Raw genomic sequence first — 18,837 nt, forward strand, 5'->3', positions numbered from 1 at the left:
CAGCGTTACCCTTCTCTCCGGGGGTTCAGAGTAAAGGATCAGTTCCCTAAATAAAGCTTCCCCCGGTGGGTGTTTGCGACGGGGGCCAGGTGGAGGGGATTACACCTGGAGGGGAGGGGGGCTTCCGGTGCTAACGTCCTGTTCTCGGCCCCCACCCCTCCTTCCCCGGTGTCTTTATTGTGTTCGTAGGTCTGGGCCGAGGCTCCTTCAAGACGAGCCCCGCTGCCTTGAGAATGCTTTGGTTTTCCATTTGAGAATTAATGGCAGTCTGAGGTGGAACATGACAGTGAAATGTGATTGATGGGGTGATGATGGAAACAAACACACATCAGTAAACATGTCTAGACAGACAGGTGTAGCGTGCGGCGTCTAGCGCTGAGAGACGAGGCAGGAAGGAGAGCTGTGACTAAACTTGGCTTTATTGACTTATTCAGCCTGCAGTCTTAACGGCTGTTACTTCGAATCTTCAATCACGGCCCTATTTCATACTTTCAAAATGGTCGACCACTCTTTAACGAAGCTGTGCGCAGTTCCCAGGGCGTGTTCATTTAGCCCGGGACCCGCCTGATAATGGGTTATCTTTAAGAGTGAGGAAAGAGTGGTTTGATTAAGAGCACAGAACGCCACATGTTTAGGGTCTTAACAAATTCATCCACACCTTGAAATCAACCTGCAAAGTGTGAGCCGACTCTAATTCTTTGTTGATCTACCGGCACTTGGTGAGGACTGAGACGAGCGTCTTGTCACCTCCATCTTCTCCGTAGCACGTAAGAACAGAACGCACGTCGTACAAACACAAACATGAAGATGATGACAATGACGATGATGACTCTAAACCACAAAAGCTAACACATGAACCAAAAAAAAAGCTGCAGCAATAAATAGAGTAAGAAAAATGGCACTAATAAATTATTAAAAACACAAATCCCAACCGTACTTCTGTGCAGTGTCAAAAAAATACGGATACCGGATAAGAAGAGTCCGTCAGGGATGTTTGAAATAAAAAAAGAAGAAGAGGAAAGCTTTCTCTATGCTCTCAGAACCAGAGGTCGGTAAAGAGACTACAAACGCATTAAGATGCAGCAGTAATGGCAATCGAACGTTACACAGTTATTCAAAGAAGAAAATCTAGCATGAAAACCTATGAGAGACACATGATCGGACACAGACAGGATGAGTCGATGGCAGGATGGTTGACTCTTGATGTGTGTGTGTGTGTGTGTGTGTTTGTGTGTGTGTGTTGCAGTAGCAGTAGAGTCCTGGTCCTGGATAGCTTCAGTATTTACATGTCCTTTTTGAATAAAGCTTTTCTCTCCGTATTTTTGGTATTTGGGATTTTGGTATGGTTGACTTTTTTTTCGTCATTGTGTATTCCTCCTCCTCCGCCTCCTCCTCCTCCTCATGTAAATTTTTGGTTTAAACTTGTCCTCCCGACTCCTCTTCCTTCAGACCCGCAGCTTTTCGAAATAATACGAAAGAATTAGAAAAAGAAAAATGTAAGCACAGTCCTCCTCTCCGGGTTTTTTTTGTCCTTGCCGCCATTCCTTTGTCACATATTAAAGTTATCTTTTGTCATTTTTGGTTTATGCTCGTCGACATGCATCTCCGCCGGCTCCTCCGTCTCTTTTGTGAAAGAGTCATTGGTTTGTTTTCCTTTGGAGAGAAAGAGTGGAGAGGTGCCGTGTCGATATCACGCGTTGTTGACAAAAAGGTCCCACGTTGCCGCCTTTTCGTCTGTTTTTGATAGATAAAGATTTTTGGTTTCGATCTTCCCCCTTTCCCTTCTGCCCTCTTTCACTTCTTTCCCTCCCTCTCTCCTCTTTCATTCTGTATATTTTTGGCATCGAAAGACTGGGAGAGAGAGAGAGAGCGAGAGCCATCGAGAAAATAATTATGGAAGAAGAGCGCAAGAGAGAGAAAGAGATAGCTTTGGTGTGAAAGGCGAGGTTCCCGCTTCCTCTGTCCTCCTCCTCTCTGATTGGCCCTTGGTGTGGTCACTCGATCTTAGCGCCGCCCAGATGGGGCGGGCTGTGTGCCATTTCGCTGGAGGAGCAGGAAGAGGCGGGGCTGGAGCAGGGGGACGGGGAGCAGGGTGTGGGGCTGATGCTGCTGGCGGAGAGGAAGGGGGAGGCCTGGGAGGCTTTGGCTACGGCGGCGCTGAGCAGTCCAGCGCCGGGGTTCTGGCCCATGTGGAGGAAGGCAGGGTGGTTGAGGAAGAGGGAGGAGGCGAGGCCTCCCTGGCCCCCAGAGGCCCCAAGCAATATCTTACTGGCAGCCTCAAGACTGGAAAGAGGCAGCTGACCACCACTGGCTGCTAGGGCTGAGGGAGAGAGAGACGAGAGAGGGAGGGTTAAAGGGATATTCCATCACCACACACTTACCACTGTAAACCAGGGTCAACTTTATCTTATTGTTGGATTTTGCATTTATGTTTTGGGCACCGTGAGTTCCTCCTTTATCTCTTCCTCCTCCTCCAAACACAGTCTTGTTTACGGGTAAAGCTCAGTGCATTTGAGTTATTTTTTACCATTTTTTTTAATTTATGTTGTCAGTCAATCTCCCTCATCTCATTTCCTACAGGGCAGACGATGACCCTAACCCTAACCCTCAAAATGACCGAACTTCTTATCATCAGTAAAGGAAGGTGGAGAATTGTCACCTCTTCTTTTCAGATGGAAAGAACAGGGAGTGGAAAATAAAACGTTCTTCTATAAAAAGTCAGTTTTTCTAGAGGGAATCCTTTCGTACACAAGAGAGAAAAACACAAAATGCCGTCAATAATACGCCAATCGAGAAAAAAAAGAGTAAATAATGAATCATAGTCTAATATCTGGAACAAGCTCATCTGGTGGAATCAGACACAGTTCAGCTAAAGGTAAGATGAGCGGCGTGTTGTTATGGGAACAAGGTTGATGACTTTCTTTTTCCTCTGCAGCTTCTTTCACATCAACACGACATGAAGGCAGTCTAACCGTGTTTGTGATTGCATAGCAACTGAAAAACACATTTATCTTTTTACTGGAGAGAAAGCATTACTGGCTCACACTACTCAGAGTGCAACACGTCTTGAGGTGCAGTGCATTATGGTCTGTTGAGTCCTCTTTTGGTGAAGAAACACTCATGTGTGCCTCAGTGAATGAGTGAATATGTCGAGTGAAATGAAGACGACAAAAGACAACGGTTGTTCTGTGATCCTGAAGGTCGGACATTTAAACCTGACTGATTTTATTAAATAAAAAATTCTATAACATATATTTTTTATTTCAAGTATAAATCACTATTTTACTAAGGTTTAATGATGTTAAAATGTCATAATATTCTTATTTGATATACTTTTTGTTCTGACCTCCAATTGTAAAATGTCAAAGTTTTCGATGTTATTATATTGAATCAATTGTAGCTATACATATTTACAAAAGTAAAAATCTTCCAACAGCTCATTGGCACAGATACTGTATGTGAGTGAGGCTTTTTTTTGTTCAACTTTCAGACTAAATTGAACTTTTTCCATATTTGACAGATGATTAAATGAAGAGATCAGAGGATGAAGATGAGTGAGAGAGCATGGGCACACACACACACACACACACACACACAAACACACACAGAACAAACATAAACGTCACCATCACAATCGTACAAACACTTGATGGGATGAATTTATGGAAGATGGCGACACACGAGAAGTTAAAACTGTCTCCGTCTTGGCTGCTTCATGCTGCCGATGAGCAAACACCCTCAACTTCCTTTTCATCTGTGTCTAATATATAACTGTGTTACTCACCATCACACCTCTCTTTCTTAATACCTGTCTCTCTCTCTCTCTCTCGCCCTTCTCTCAACACGAAGAATGATTGAAAATGAGCTCTGCTGACGTCGGTCGGAACCCTTCACCGGTCACTTTCTGCAGGATCGCACACTTTCTTTTTCCCCTTGTGTTATTCTCGATCTGTTCTCAAGTGTAGGCCGGTGACGATGCGTGACAGGGGATGTGTCACGTACAGTATCTGCGTCTAAACATGTGCGTGTGTGTAGGAGTGTGTGAGAGCGCGTTTGTGAAAGTGCATGAGATGAGGGAAAATGTGTGCGGAGCGTAAAAAACTCCTCTCTGGGTGTTTGATGTTTCCTGTGACCCTAAGATTATTCTTTTCTCACCAGAAATTGAATAGAAACAAACACCTCCACCTCAGCCTTGACCTCGGCATTATATTCTGTTTTCACTGCTTTCTCTATTAAACCCATTTGCCTTTCATGTCTATCGAACACCAACACACACACCTTGGATAGTGGCCAGGGGATTGTTACCGAGGAGGGCTTGGTTCATCCCTGTGTTAACTCCCATCACAGTGTTCCTGTTGTGTCACACACACACACACACACAGACACACACACACACACACACACGCAGCACCATACATGTGCAAGCATATATACGAACACAGACAAGCAGAGGAGAAAGTGTGAGAAAAAAAAGCAGGTTTGGCAGCAAATACAAGCAGAGGACAAATTCAGCATATACACATATAAGGAGCAGTAGTTTGCTGATAGTTTGCAGAACAGGTGTAAACAATGTTAAGAAAAGAGATTAGACAAGTGGAAGTAAACAGTCCCTATAAAATGTTTTAAAAAAACCTAAGAATGTCTAATTTCCTCTGCATTTATAACACAGGATGGAATTCACTGCTTTCATATCCACGTTTGTCGCATTCACCTCAAGTTTGCAGCAAAATCGGTGATGTAGTTAGACACGTCACCGTTCTTTTTACCCATACGCCATAAGCTGTGAACACAAGAACCACACACACGGACACACACAGGGTTAGAATGAACTGCTGCACGGAGGTAGCAGTGTTGCCCAATTGCATTGCTGGGATATCAGTGTGTGTGTGTGTACAGTGTCGACCATTTAACTACAAACTGCAGGTGAACCGAGCAGGGTGCAGGGCGGTATCCATGTGTTCATGGAAATGTATTTAACGTGTGATCAGAAGTTTCCCTTCATCTTTCCAGCCGTGGCCCCAGTGGAAAAAGAGACTGTTTTTTTTATTAAATATACAAATATTGTAATTAAGATGAAAAGAAAACATGGACCTGATATTTAAAGGGTCAGATCCCACAAATACAAAGAAAAACTATTTTCTCACTTCTATTAATATCTTAGATCAGGGGTCTTCAACGTTTTTCAGGCCAAGGTCCCCCAAACTGATGCCGAGATGGAGCAGGGACCCCCTACTATATAAATTGCATAAAATAGTGTTTATATTATTCCGGGCCTAGTGCCATGTATAAACATAGCTACCCTGTTATTGTGCATTCAATACTACCCTATGGGTAGTAGCATGCTAACATTTGAAAGGTGGCCCAGACACTTCGCAAATCCTCTCATTACAAATTTTTCAGTTACAGTAATGTTATTTTTACATTGTACAGCATCTATTTCTCAGTAAATTTTAAAAAAAACTAGGCAAAAAAAGGTCAAACAAACAACTTTTAGGTACAAATACGACCATCTACGGAGTTTGGTCCGCCTTCTTTTATTTTTGAGCTTCTCGCTCTTAAGACGTGAGCATAAACGCGATCTGATTGGCTAGTGCCTGTGCTGTCGTATTTGCATGAAAGGTGCTGTGAACCGGTGCCTGACTTGAGAGAGCTCCTGTGTGTAGCTGAATGTGTGCATTGCTGACTGAAAGATAACGTCTTCTGCCTAAATGTATTCGTTCGCTACAATATGTTGGATTCATGTCAATGTGTATCAAAAGACAATATATACAATTCTGATTCTGAAGACATGAATTTTGTGTGAAAAAATTTTAGGGGAAAAAAAAGAAAAAGAAATATAAAAAATTGTCTTATCCTCCAAAAATTCCGCGACCCCCCTGCAGTACCCCCGCGGACCCCCTAGGGGTCGCGGACCCCCTGTTGAAGACCACTGTCTTAGATACAGAAGCTTTTCAATATCCACCAAACTGAGATTATTGATATCAACCCAACACAAGAACAAATACATTTGAAGAATTACTATATCCAGTGTCAGAGAATATCTAGATTTATATTTGGCTCTACAGCAAATTAGAAATAATTTTTGAATTATTCCCTAAGAAATCAATCAAAATGTTAATCATTTAAATTCTGAATCCACCAACTCAACTCTGTTTATCTCCACTTGGTGTTTTTCATGAAAAATAACTAGTTTGTGTGACATGTTATCTGACTCCACAGGAAGGTGAGTGTGTAAGAAGAAGAGTGAAAACCAGTTTCTCATAGAGAAGGTTTCCTCCCCTGGAAAGCATAATCACAGTGTTGCACAAAAAAAATAAAACAACTTCTGAGAACGTTCAAACGCTGCTGATGTTATCACCTGCACACATCTGGCCGACGGCTGCAGTAAGTGGCTCTAAATGATGACAACATTTTCTGACACGTTAAAACCTAAATAAAACCCTTAAATATCAGAATCCCTACAAATAATAGTTAAATCTCTTTTTCTGAATTGAGGTTAACTGAACGCTGTAAAAACCCAAATTCCACATCCCGACCTCCGTGACCTCACTGCCCGGGCCTGTTGTGAACGTCTTACCCTGTGTTCAGGCTGAGTGTGCTGTGGCTGGGGGTGGCGGGGCTGGCCGTGCTGCGGGGAGGAGGAGTCACCGGGGAGGGTGAGCAGCTGAGAGCGAGGTGGCTTGAGCTGATGGAGGGGTGGGTGGAGGTGAGGCTGGAGGTCATGGGGCAGATGGAGGGCATGGTGGTCACTGTTGTGCTGCTGAGACTGGTCACGGCCTGCGACAGCTGGCTGGACATCTGGCGGGGAGACGGACACACATACAGATTGAGGTTACTGACACTACTGACGGCTGGAGAACACTTTGTTACTGTACTTGATCACAGGGGAGGTGAGTGGATGGAGGCGGCGTGTTTACCATGTGAGGGCTGTAGCAGGGCTGTTTGTGCGCTTGTGGGGCAGTGGGGGGCTGGCTGGGCAGGGGCGGGGTGGCACTGCTGGGATTGATGCGCTTCTCTTTCTGCCGGCGGTTGCAGAACCAGACTCGGATCACCTCCTTCTCCATGGTGAGCTGCTCGGCGATCATCAGGATCTCCTCTGAGGTAGGCTTCTGGTTCTGCAGGATTATTGCAACAGTGCCGGATTTCAGCCAAAAGTTTTCAAAACGCCGAGACATGTTCGTTTACACAAAGGGAAGAATGTTTCACTGGAAACTATGAAGAAACTGGTTACTCTCAGGTATTAAGATGAAGCTTTGAGCTATAAATCACTGTAATTCTGGCAACTCAGTCATGTACAGTGTTGACAATTTATATATAGTATATAATGACTCCATTAAAACACAATATCTCACAGCTCGGACAGGGTGGTCATGTTTTCACCTATGTACGTTTGCTTGTACGCAAAAACTACTGAACTTATGGATCAGTAAAGATCGTTGTTATGGAATATTATATAAAAAAATAGCCACATTTAATTAAGGGAATAATATCTGTGATTGTTTGCAATTTGGTGATTGAATCTAATGGGGACTGTTGGGTCTTGGCGGAGGTATGTTCTCTACTGAGAGCAATCTATTCAACAAAAGTGTGCAAATTAATTTGACAGAGAGGAATAATCTCTTATCAGCTTTTTTCCCCCATTTCAATTTCTTCTACTTCTAATTAAATAATAACTTTAATTATCTCACCGTCATGAATGCACGCTCCAGGCCCACACGTACATTCGTCTCGATGCTGGTTCTCTTCTTCCTGCGGCGACCAGGCATCCCCTCGAAGCCCATGGAGGAGGAGGACAGGGAGCTGGGGCTGGGCAGGGTGCTGTCTAGGGACATGGTCTCTGCAGGAGGGAAACACACATGAAAACACAATGAATGTCACAAAGGTACTTTTAACACAAGTGTAGGGAGCTGGAACTCTGATGTGAGCTCACCTGCATCGTTGAGCCACTTCTCCAGCAGCGGCTTCAGCTTGCACATGTTCTTAAAGCTCAGGTTGAGGGCCTCGAAGCGGGAGATGGTCGTCTGGCTGAAGTCGTTGCCGTACAGCTTCCCCATGGCCAAACCCACGTCTCCCTACAGGAGAGATAGAAGACGATTAAAAACACATCTGTGACTGAGAAATATTTAATGTGATTAATAATTAATACATTGAATATAGCCTCTCTCTCTCTACCGACCTGTGTGAAGCCCAGTTTGATGCGTCTCTGTTTGAAAGTGCGGGCGAACTGCTCCAGCTCCTCCAGGTCACTGGGCTCCTCGGGGTGAGGGGTCACCGAGGGCATCGTGGTCACGCCTCCACCGCCGCTCACGTCCATGCTCTTATCTCGCTGCAGCAGGTACGACACGGAGGAATGAAAGTGAGAATGACACAGAAGGAGAGCGAGAGAAACAAGTGTTAGATATCAGTAGTGGAAACTCTGGGTGCTCCGTTCCCACTGACTGAAGCTTGATCGTTTTCTCATACCTGTGCTTGGAGTCCCATTCTGTTCTGAGCAGACAGCAGACTTCCTTGGTTTTGCTGAGGTAGCGTAATAAGATTTGGTGTCGATAGGAGTCCTGACGGAAAAAAAGAAGAAAAAAAAAAGATCATCAATTATGAAAATGACAAAGAAATTGATGTTTTTATCTGTAACTAATAAGGAAGTGAACTGACTATTCATGTAGGAGGAGATGTCCCCACCTTGCTGGCCCTGCTGGGCCTGCGGGAGGAGGAACTGAGCAGGAGATGGGAGCGAGTGGCCGGGAACCAACACCAACTGCTGGAGCTGCAGCAGCTGCTGGATGTCCTGTGTGATCCAGAGAGAAGGTTAGTATCCATAACTCCTTGTGAACTCATGAGGATGGATTGAGGGCTCAGACATGTTAGAATGTGTTAGTATGTGAGCCATCTCCGAGCAGAAAACACAGAAGTAAGAGGAAAAACTTTGTTATTGAAAAGAGAGGGAAAGTGCGTGTATTCATGGAGGGTGGAAACTGTGAATCATGAAACATACGACACTCGTGCAAGAGGAATTGTTCCGTGGCTAACTACTGTTTCCTCAATCAAAGCGCTCATCAGGAAGTGGCTTTGATTGGCCTTGACTTGATCAGTACCTGGGCGGTGAGCTGGATTGGCTGGGACAGGGTGAGCTGGGGTGGAGGGGGGGCGACACTTTGGGCAGTCTGTTCCTGTGTGCTCTGGCCCTGTCCCTGTGACTGGGCCTGCTGACCCGTTTGTCCGGCCTGCTGCTGCTGCTGCTGCTGATGCTGCTGCTGGGCTTGCTGATTCGCTGCTGCCACTGCTGCCTGAGCTTGCTGATTGGCTTGGGCAGCGGCGTGGGCAGCGTGCGCGGCGTGGGCTGCATTGGACTGTTGCACAGCTGCAGCCAGGAGCTGCGCCTGAGCCTGCTGCAGCAACATCTGCTGCTGCGCTGGCAACAGAGCTGTCAACTGGTGAGGAGAAGAGGAGAGGAGAGGAGAGGAGAGGAGAGGAGAGGAGAGGAGAGGAGAGGAGAGGAGAGGATTGAGATTCAAGAGAAAAGAATGAAATGACCAGGAAAAGACAAAGAGGGAAACAAAGTGTTAAAAAAGAGGCACAAGAGAAGTAAGCAAGGTAAAAGCAAAGCAGCGCGCGTGTGTGTGTGTCTGAGTGTGTGTGTGTGTGTGTGTGTGTGTGTTTGTGTCTGTGTGTGTGTGTGTGTGTGTGTGTGTGTGTGTGTGTGTGTGTGTGTGTGTGTGTGTGTGTGAGTGTGTGTGTGTATCATAAGTCAGTCTTACCCCTGCTAGTTGGGAGCCGGTCAGCATGAGCTGTGTGTGTTGCATGGCCGTCTGTGAGGGGGTCGGGCCGTGAGAGTGAGGAAGGGCCGGGGACATCTCACCACACTCCTCCATCTTATTCTGTGAGGAGGAAAGGAAACAAGCGGATGTAGATGGACACCAATTAAAACACATGAAAAGCACAAATCCCACATCAGCTCCGAAACACAAATGGTAGAATGTGATTATAAAAAGCACGTGCACCAACAACAGACAGGAGATCAGAAGCTGATCTGAAATGTATTTTAGGACGTGAGTCGACTTGTGTCAATTTTTTTTCCGCACTAACGACTTATTTCCCAGGATCAGGCGTGTTTGAACTGGCTGTGGTGGGACTCTTCCAGTTTACTGATTTACATTTCTACTGTGGTATGCAAATTAGGTGGATTTCACGTTTTGACGGATTGTTGCTTTTCAGATTAATTTCTCTTCTGAACGAGCCCGGTGAATGGTGAGTGCCATCACACTGTCTCCTCTCGGTAAATCTGTTTACATTCAAGGCTTTGAGACGCATTATGAGCCTCGACGTCAAACACCACAAAGGAGCGATTCAGTGCATAGAAACCAACACAAAGCTGAGGCAGCTATACTGTCAATGAGCCCACTGTGGGACATTAAGACACAAAAGATGCACAAACATGGGACCAGACACACACAAGGACGTGCACGGGCAGTTCAGCATAATGGCAACGCACAAACACACGCACGCACAGACACACACTCACCTTGCTGCTGCTCAGGGTTGGTGACAGAGGGAAGGGACTGACTTTCATTGACTGAGCCAAGAAGAGAAGAAACAGAAATGACTTAGATTTATGAACAAAATTATTATTTTACAAAACTAATTGTTTCCTGTTGTGGATTTTTTCCTTTGCTCTGCTTTTTAAAAAATAATTTATTGAAATATCTTTCTTTCAGCTCTTAATCGGACAAAATACTTTTCTCAGTGGTTAATCACAAATTTCTTCAATATTTGAACTTTCTGAACTTCATTAACTTTAAAACAGTGTAACGAAGCAATAAAATTCCTGGATATGCCTCCTGATCGAAATCTAGTCCTAAATGTAATGGGTTCTTCCCTCGCCCATACCAGCTCCTTTCACCAAGTTTCATGGCAAACCATCCAGTAGATTGTTTATTTAATCTTGCCTAAAGCAAATACACAAACCAACCAACAAATACGGTGACCATGGTGAAAACATAACCTCCTTGGTGGAGTTAATAATCTGATTTCATTTCATCGTTGTCTGTTATTGTGGCTCGGTTACAAGTGTGACACACAAACGTAATAATCACAGGGTTCAGACGTACCTGGTGATTTGATTCAGGTCCGTTCCGCTCAGAGTCTGTGTGGGAGAGGAAGGAAAAAGTGAGAAATTGATCATGTGTTAAAGGACAAACACACAGAGACCTGAGACACGTAACTACTTGACGTGTTTATTAGCATGTTACCTGTGCCCTCCATTGGTGAGTCAGCCCCCGCTTTCTCCACCTCTCCTGGCTTTGACATCCTGATATCTGTAACAGGAAGACACGCAGACAGTGAGAACGACTCTGAAATCTGTGTCAGACCGACAAAAAACAGCCGAGCGAAGCAGAATAACAGATATATATTTTTTTTGGCAGGTGAAATCAGAATCTGGATGACGAGAGGGGAAAGAGGATGCCCAGGGCGTCGATCTCAGATTAGAGGGTTGAGTGGTTTCTGGTCTCGGAATGTGGCCCACACACTGTACAACAAACAATGTGAATCTGAATCACTCTCGGGGGTTGATCTCTGCCCACATTCATTCACCCTTTCCAATTAGTGGTTTTGACACAGAGTAGGTGTTTGCTTGTTCTATGTTTAACTCAGTTATGTTTACGTGGGAGATCTGCACTGAAAACATCTCAGGTCGTGTGTCATTCACGACGCCACCACATCACTTCCTGGTTGATAATGTTTTGGGGCAGTCCCTATGGCGACTGCAGCAAACAGAGAGAAAATTTCTTCAACTTTCTGTCACAAAGAGATTTGAGCATGTTTTTGGGCAGAAGAGAAAAGATGGAATGATCTGAGGAGAGATTTGAGAAAAGATGTGTGTGTGTGTGACTGTGTGTGTATAGGTGTGTGTGTAACAGTGTGTGAGAGGGGTCTGTGTGTGTGTGTACATGTCTATACTGTATACATATGTGTGTGTTTGTTTTTGTTAATCATGCACTAGGATTATCTCAATACAATAGCTTTTTATTCGTCTGAACCCACAAACCAGTTGAGTCCATTTGAAACCTTCTTTTCTCTGTTCTCTCACTCTGTAAAACACACACACACACACACACATACACACACACACATACACACACATACACACACGCACACACACACATGCAGAGCTACTTCCCTTTTGTGAAAACATGCAAATCAGCCCAACGACCAACTAATTATATCTGCCACCTGCATAATAAACTCGGTCTCCCTCCCTCCTCTCACCCCCTCCTCTCCCATTTCTCTCTTTTATCTCCATCCTGTTATTTCTCATGTTCCAGTTGAAAGAGCGATTTCAAATCATAATTTCACCCACCACCTTATTGATGGAGCAGAGAAATTACATAAAAAATACTCCTATATATATATATATATGATGATCTGCAATTCCAAACAACCATGTGGTCAAGCATGGTTTTCACCATTGGGGGGCAGCAGTGACACATGGAAGAGAGGAGGAACCTGATCCACTGACCAGCACTGACCCGAAGCTGATTCTGAAGGATCAAACCACGAGTCTAGTGCAGCCTTCGATAAAGATGGAAACCTGCTGCCTGATGAGATGCAGAAAGCCAGATGTCGTCAGTGAGACAGATGTGCGAACAGCTAACATCTGGTGTGTGCTGAGTCTTTAGTGGGGGGGGAAGTGGCGATCGGTTCGAAAAAGCTCCAGTCTGCCGCCTCACCGGTCATAACCTTGGGGTCAACACACACTCACACACACATACAAACACACAGTGACCGCAGGATTTCCCTCATATAAATGGACTTCTGCAAAAAGCCTGGTAAATCTATAATTAGGGGCCAAGTTTCTGGGTATTCCCACATTAAAAACAGCCCCTGATTAGATGCTATATAAAACTAGCTGATCAGCGAAACCCCAAAATGTCCGATGTTTCCAATTTCCGGTCAAATCTTTCCAAAATGAAGCTTCTTCCTCTCAAGGGTTCCCATAATTAAAACTTTTGTAAACGCACTGTAAATGGGACTTCTTCTACATCGGACTGCCTCGAGCTCCGTGCGTGCAACAATAAAGCAAAATGCACCTCGTACAGTGATTGTCCATCTTGTACAAACGTCTGTTAACTGAAGTTTTTCCTGTATCAGTGGATGATGCCCCGTCCGCAGGGTGAGATGAGTTATGATTCACGGCTGGAAATGGCCGACAGGCAGTGGCACGGTGGATAATGTGGTCAGTAATACAGTGGTGGGACAGTATATCAAGCTGCTGTGTCTTTTTCTCACTTCCCCTCCCGACTTCCCCTTGTACCGGGTTGAGCGCAGAGTGCTAAACCCAACACTTACTGTCAGTGAGGCTATTAATATTAGCCTGCCTTCTCTCTCTCTCACTCTCGTTCACTCCATCTTTGTAAAACCTCCCCCCCCCCCCCCTTTACAACATCGCGCCACACGAACACGCAGCTAATTTTCTCGTGACACAGAGTTACACGTTGTAAATGTTATTACAGTTTTAGTTGTTGTCACTGAATGAGCACAATAATAAAAGGCTTTATATCTTTTGATCGGCTCCTTGTTTTGTCTTTTTACTTGCTGATGTTTTATAGTTTTAAGAAACTTTAAGTTTAACTACTACCTCTCTGGCTTCATTTAAATCCCACCTCAAAACCTTTCTCTTACTGAAAGCATTTGGGAATGTTTATAATCATTTATTCAGTTTTTAGTATTTTTTACATCTTTATCTCATAGGTGGCCTTTTTGGTTTGACCTCTTTTTGTTATGCACTTTTTGTCACTATTATAATTTATCATTATGTTCCTCCACTGTCTCTTCCATCCTGTGACAGTATGTTAAACTTGCAGCAGAGCTCAGGGTTACTCTTCCACCCAGTGAGACCAGTGAGCTGCACCACACTCTCTCTTGTGTCTTAAACACATCACATTTAACGCTGTATAATCCTGTGTCACCATGAAGTGATGCAACAGAAAAGGAAGAAGAGTGTGTGTGCTCAGTGTGGACTGTTTCACTGTTTCTGTTATTCTCCTCTGGGTATTTCGGCCGAGATGAAACTCCAGTGCAACCCAACAACCCCACCTCCCCCCTCTACCCACTTCCTGGAAGGGGGGGGGGGGGGTCTGGGAACTGGAGTCAATACAGACTAACTACAGATTTCAAGACGCACAAGGTGCAACGATTCTGATTGCAGAGAAATGTATTTCACTTGAAACTGAGGGTCACAGAGTCGACTGTCCAATCCAGTTTGTACAGTTTTAAGAAGTTGAACTGAGCTGATTTGAAATTGTGGGAATTAAAATACATATTGAAAACTTGAAATTGAAAAAATTAACGAGTAAATGAAGACAGGAAAATAAGAATAAAGTGATTAAACAAATGAGGTAAATAAGCTGAAATAAAATCTGAGATGTGACCATCAGGGCTGTGACTTTTCATTAAAGTCTGTGTCACGATGTTGTGCATTGTTTTATTAAAGGCGCGTTACTGTTTGTCGATTACACACACAACATGATCTGGCTCTAATAAATGCTAAATGGAAGATTACAAAAAAGATTAAAGGTAAAAAGAAATAATGCTGAACAAGAAAAAAGAATAATGACCAGTAAAAAGCTAATGCAGCTGGGATATAGACATATGTGTGCATGTGTGTGCGTGTGTGTGTGTGTGTGTGTACGTGTGTGTGTGTGTGTGAGTGTGTGTGTGTGTACAAAGAAGTTAAAAAAGAGAATGCATGACTAAATCTTGTGATAATACACTGGGGGAAAAAAGGTTGATTAGAACATTTTAATTTCTAAATTTGTCTGTGTAGTAAATACATTCACCTACTGCACTGACACACTCTGAGGAGATGAATAAAGTGGTACATGGAGGCAAGAAAACTATCCAACAATACAATTCATTAAATTTAGGGAAAATGCCACAAAGTGAATTCTAAATATTCATTATTTATTATCTTTTAATTCTGGCAACAAACTGCTGAAATGTTCAGTAAAACCTTAACATGGATCAGAGGGCAGTGTTTAAAAATAACGGCATAAAAGGCCTAAATCCTGAGGACTATTAGTTAAAACACTTTAAAACATCATCCATGTTTTTGTTTGTGATGTTTCTGTGTCACTTTGGTCAGAGTGACTTACAGAAGGTCGCAGCCGTGACCACATCCAGTTGAGAAGTGACTGACTGCTTTTACAGCCATGAATTACATTTGATAAACATTGTTAATTTATCACATCAACTTTGATAGAAATCTTATCAGGGTTAGGGTTAGGGATGACACTGAAATATGAGCTAATTGACATTCGATTTTGGGTAAATTGTGACTCAGTTCACGGTGCTGTGCTTTTCTCGGGCACTTGTCGTCATCGCCGGTCAACTGAGACCGTGTTTCTCACCTCGCTCCTCCCCAGTTGATCATTTTTGTTAAATCCTGAGATAAACAATTATTTTAGGCATTTCCCCTTTTGATAATCTGCCCTTTATATCTCTTCATCGGACTATTTAAATGTGTTTTAAATTTACTGGGAGTAATTTAGATTTAAAAATGGGGCAGCAATAATAACTGCAACACCAACAAGACACAGCTTGTTTCTAGTAAAACAACAGTAGTGCATGTTTAACCAAAACTAATTTATTTATTACACACACACACACACACACACACACATACACACCCACACACACACTTTACACAAGTTTAGTTTCAAAGTTACGCAGGAATAAACCCTCTCAGTTAAATATCTCTAAAGTGAACACACGTGTACCAGACCCACAGTGTTTAGCAGAAGGAGGAAAAGTTGTTTTTTGCCGAATGACAGAAAAAGAATCACACAACAGAAACACACATGAGCTGTGACACAGATTGTTCATTCAGCAGCCTGTTCCAAAAGAAATTTTCATAATTTAATCACTAAAGCTTTTTTGTCAATCAGTTCCCAGTATAAACACAGACACACACACACACACACAAACACACAAACATGCTATGGACTCGCAAGGTGTCTGACCTTTCCCTCTGCCTGCGACAGGCATCCACCCATCCATCCGTCATCCCTCCATCCATCCGTCCCCATCTTTCTCTTCGTACCACCTCTCGCTCTTTGATGCTCTCTAATTAGCTGAGCTTCTTAGACCCAGTGGCATTAATCAACAGTGTGGACACACTTCTCTTACACTCTCTCTCTCCTTCACACACACACACACACACACAGACACGTACACACACATACCTCACGCAAAGCTTAATTGGTCTTGGTAAATGAAGGCCAGCAGAGAGAGAAGGCTGCACAGACAGTCACTCACCTGGCAACCACATACTGGAGAAGTCCTTAGATGCTATGGCTGCTGTCTTGGTCATATCTGTGTCTGTGTGTGAGTGAGTGTGTGTGTCTGTGTGTGTGCATGCTATGTAAAGAAAAAACTCTCACTCTCTCTGACGGCTCACACCAAAAAAGGAGGAGTGTATGAAATGAACTCTCTCTCTCCCTCTCTCTCTCACTCAGTCATACACACACAGAGACATGCACATCATAAACCACTCCCCCCCCCCCCCCCCACACACACAAGCCAAACAGGAAGTAAGCCTCAAAAGAGAAGGAACTCAGCACACAAGGAGAGAAAAAACACAAGACAAAAGAAGAGAGAAGAAAGGAAAGAAAGAAAGGAGGACACGCAAGAGGTTAGAGAGTGGGAGAGAGAGAGAGAGAGAGATCGAGGAGATAGACGAGGTGAAAAAGAGGGGGATGATGGGTACCGACGGAAAGTGATGGCGCGGCTGGAAACAGCCACTCACACACACTCTCACACACACCCTTGCTCACTCACACATGCGAGAGAAAAACAGCAGGCTTGACATTCAGACTGAAGAGCGGACGATACATTTGTGTGATATATGACCCCGCTGCACCTTCAAACCCTCGGTGAAGCTCAGCTGATCAGAGTTTTCCCTCCATGCTTAGAGACCTAAACAGACACTTTAGGCCTCTTTTGTCTGACATGAGTCATGGCCGATGCCTCCTCGGCTAATCTGTGGCGGAACGTCTGACAGGTACATGAGTGGGCTGAGGTGGTCGTCTGAGGGAGGTCGCCACCGACGAGAGAAGATGTGAGACATCCCCCGGTTCAAGTTCACATACAGACACAACTCTGGTCGACCCCGAGCGGAAGGAAAAACTTTTGTCACTGAGCCACTGACCGCCACTCACCGTGGGCTGCTCACACACCACACACACGCCACAGAGGCCCACACACACTTCCCACCCACCCCTATGTGACAGGTCACTGTAGTGAGAGTGGAACATAGAAAATAAACCAGGAAAGAGAGCCGCCCACTCGGGTTCACACACTGAGCAGCTGCAAAAAAAAAAAAAAAAATCTAAAGTCGGGGAATGATCTTGAAAATACAGAATCATACGTTTCAGGACAAACTCAGCCTGGATTTCAAATATGAGAGCGTCTGCTCTGGCTGTAGGCCGAGCTGACCACAAGGTGGCACTCTTGATTCTCTCATCGTAGTGAAAGAACTGGCTCCATCCCTTGAAGAGAAGAGGAGAGGTGGCTGAGCCCCCCCCCCCCCCCCCCTCCCCCCCCGCCCCCCTTTCCTCCTCCCTTGGTCCGAGTTCACTAATTCAAAAGCTAACGGCAGCAGAGTTCCCAAGTTTAACCTTATAAATACTTTATGTGCTGATTTACAACGGCCCAATGTACTGCCGGATAGACACTCACTAAGAAGTGCATAACCCGCTGCACTGGAGGTGTTCTCTATTATACTGAGACATTGTCTTTAAATCTCTCCTCAAACACACACAGATACTGGTGGACTGACTCGTGTGAATACATATTTATTAATATAAGCTCTGAAACCTTGGAGGAATTCCACAAACTAAAAAATGCACAAATACACAGATCGGATCAAGAGCTGATTTGCTGTTTAGTTGATTAGTCAATCGAAAGAAAACTGATTGGCAACTATTTAGATAATAGATTCATAAAATAAGCAGAGCAAAAAACTTCTCATATTTAAGGATTTGCTGCGTTCTCCATTCATGTTTATATTAAACTAAAAAATAATTCTATTTCTGATTAGATAAAGATTTAAGGTCACTAATTTGGAAATTATGATGGATATTTTTCACACTCTAAAACACAAACAATTATTGATGAACTGATAAAATAATAGATAAATAATCATTGTAGGTGCAGAGTTCTGTAGCAGAATTGTAATCCCCAGTTATGCCATTAAAAAAATAACTTTCACAGTTCCTAAAAATGCAGATTGTCAACCAAACCAGTGGCCTGAGCTAATTGTTTATTGTTATATAATTTATGCAGTAATATTATTTTTGCCTTCATCAGGGCACGGTCGGACTGGTGTGTTTGTCTACCTGTCAGTAATCCGTGGACAGCAGGCGTGTGTCTGTGGACGTGTGGAGGAAAGAAGCGACTGGCCGGGCCTGTTCAAGGACAGTGACAGACTATGTGTTGGAGAGGGGGTGTTTCTCTGGGTCAGAGGTCGTCTGGACAGCCTGGCTTTGGCCGTGACCTTTGTTCAAACCCCAATCTAACGGAATAACTACTAGGGTGTGTGTCTTTGTGTGTAGCCGTGTGTGTATTTGCTTGAGAAGCTCTAATAGTTGGCTGGGGTATCTAGGTGTGCTCTGGGTGTGCATGTGTGTGATTGCATGTGTGTGTGTGTTTGTGTGTGTGTGTGTGGTACAGTTCATGGCCATGGGGGCCTTCCTGCCCCTAAGAGGTCGGAACCTTGGTTACCATGGAGACCAGGCCTAGCAACACTCTTAAATGAAACTGGGCCGGTGGGCGATGGTCTCA

At 44.2% G+C, this 18,837-nt stretch overlaps 1 protein-coding gene across 5 annotated transcripts; it reads right to left on the reverse strand.

Moving 5' to 3' along the window:
- Positions 1-401: 401 nt before the first annotated feature.
- Positions 402-16,523, reverse strand: pou2f2a (POU class 2 homeobox 2a). 5 transcript variants are annotated; one of them, XM_053432845.1, is made up of 15 exons: positions 16,312-16,523; positions 11,247-11,312; positions 11,106-11,140; positions 10,520-10,570; positions 9,756-9,875; positions 8,680-8,785; positions 8,464-8,555; positions 8,177-8,326; positions 7,931-8,072; positions 7,689-7,837; positions 6,918-7,115; positions 6,578-6,798; positions 4,712-4,780; positions 4,279-4,352; positions 402-2,320 (listed from the first exon to the last, which is right to left on the reverse strand). In XM_053432845.1, the coding sequence occupies exons 1-15, from the start codon at positions 16,364-16,366 to the stop codon at positions 1,995-1,997; spliced, it is 1,854 nt and encodes a 617-aa protein (XP_053288820.1). In that variant the 5' UTR covers positions 16,367-16,523; the 3' UTR covers positions 402-1,994. The 5 variants fall into 5 exon arrangements, with proteins under 5 accessions (XP_053288820.1, XP_053288817.1, XP_053288818.1 ...); XM_053432842.1 differs by lacking the exons at positions 4,279-4,352; positions 16,312-16,523 and adding an exon at positions 16,017-16,263 and having other exon boundaries at positions 2,166-2,320; positions 8,653-8,785; XM_053432843.1 differs by lacking the exon at positions 4,279-4,352 and having other exon boundaries at positions 2,169-2,320; positions 16,312-16,518.
- Between the last annotated feature and the right edge of the window lie 2,314 nt (positions 16,524-18,837).

Source organism: Pleuronectes platessa, chromosome 10 (assembly GCF_947347685.1).
Source record: "Pleuronectes platessa chromosome 10, fPlePla1.1, whole genome shotgun sequence".
NCBI lineage: Eukaryota > Metazoa > Chordata > Actinopteri > Pleuronectiformes > Pleuronectidae > Pleuronectes > Pleuronectes platessa.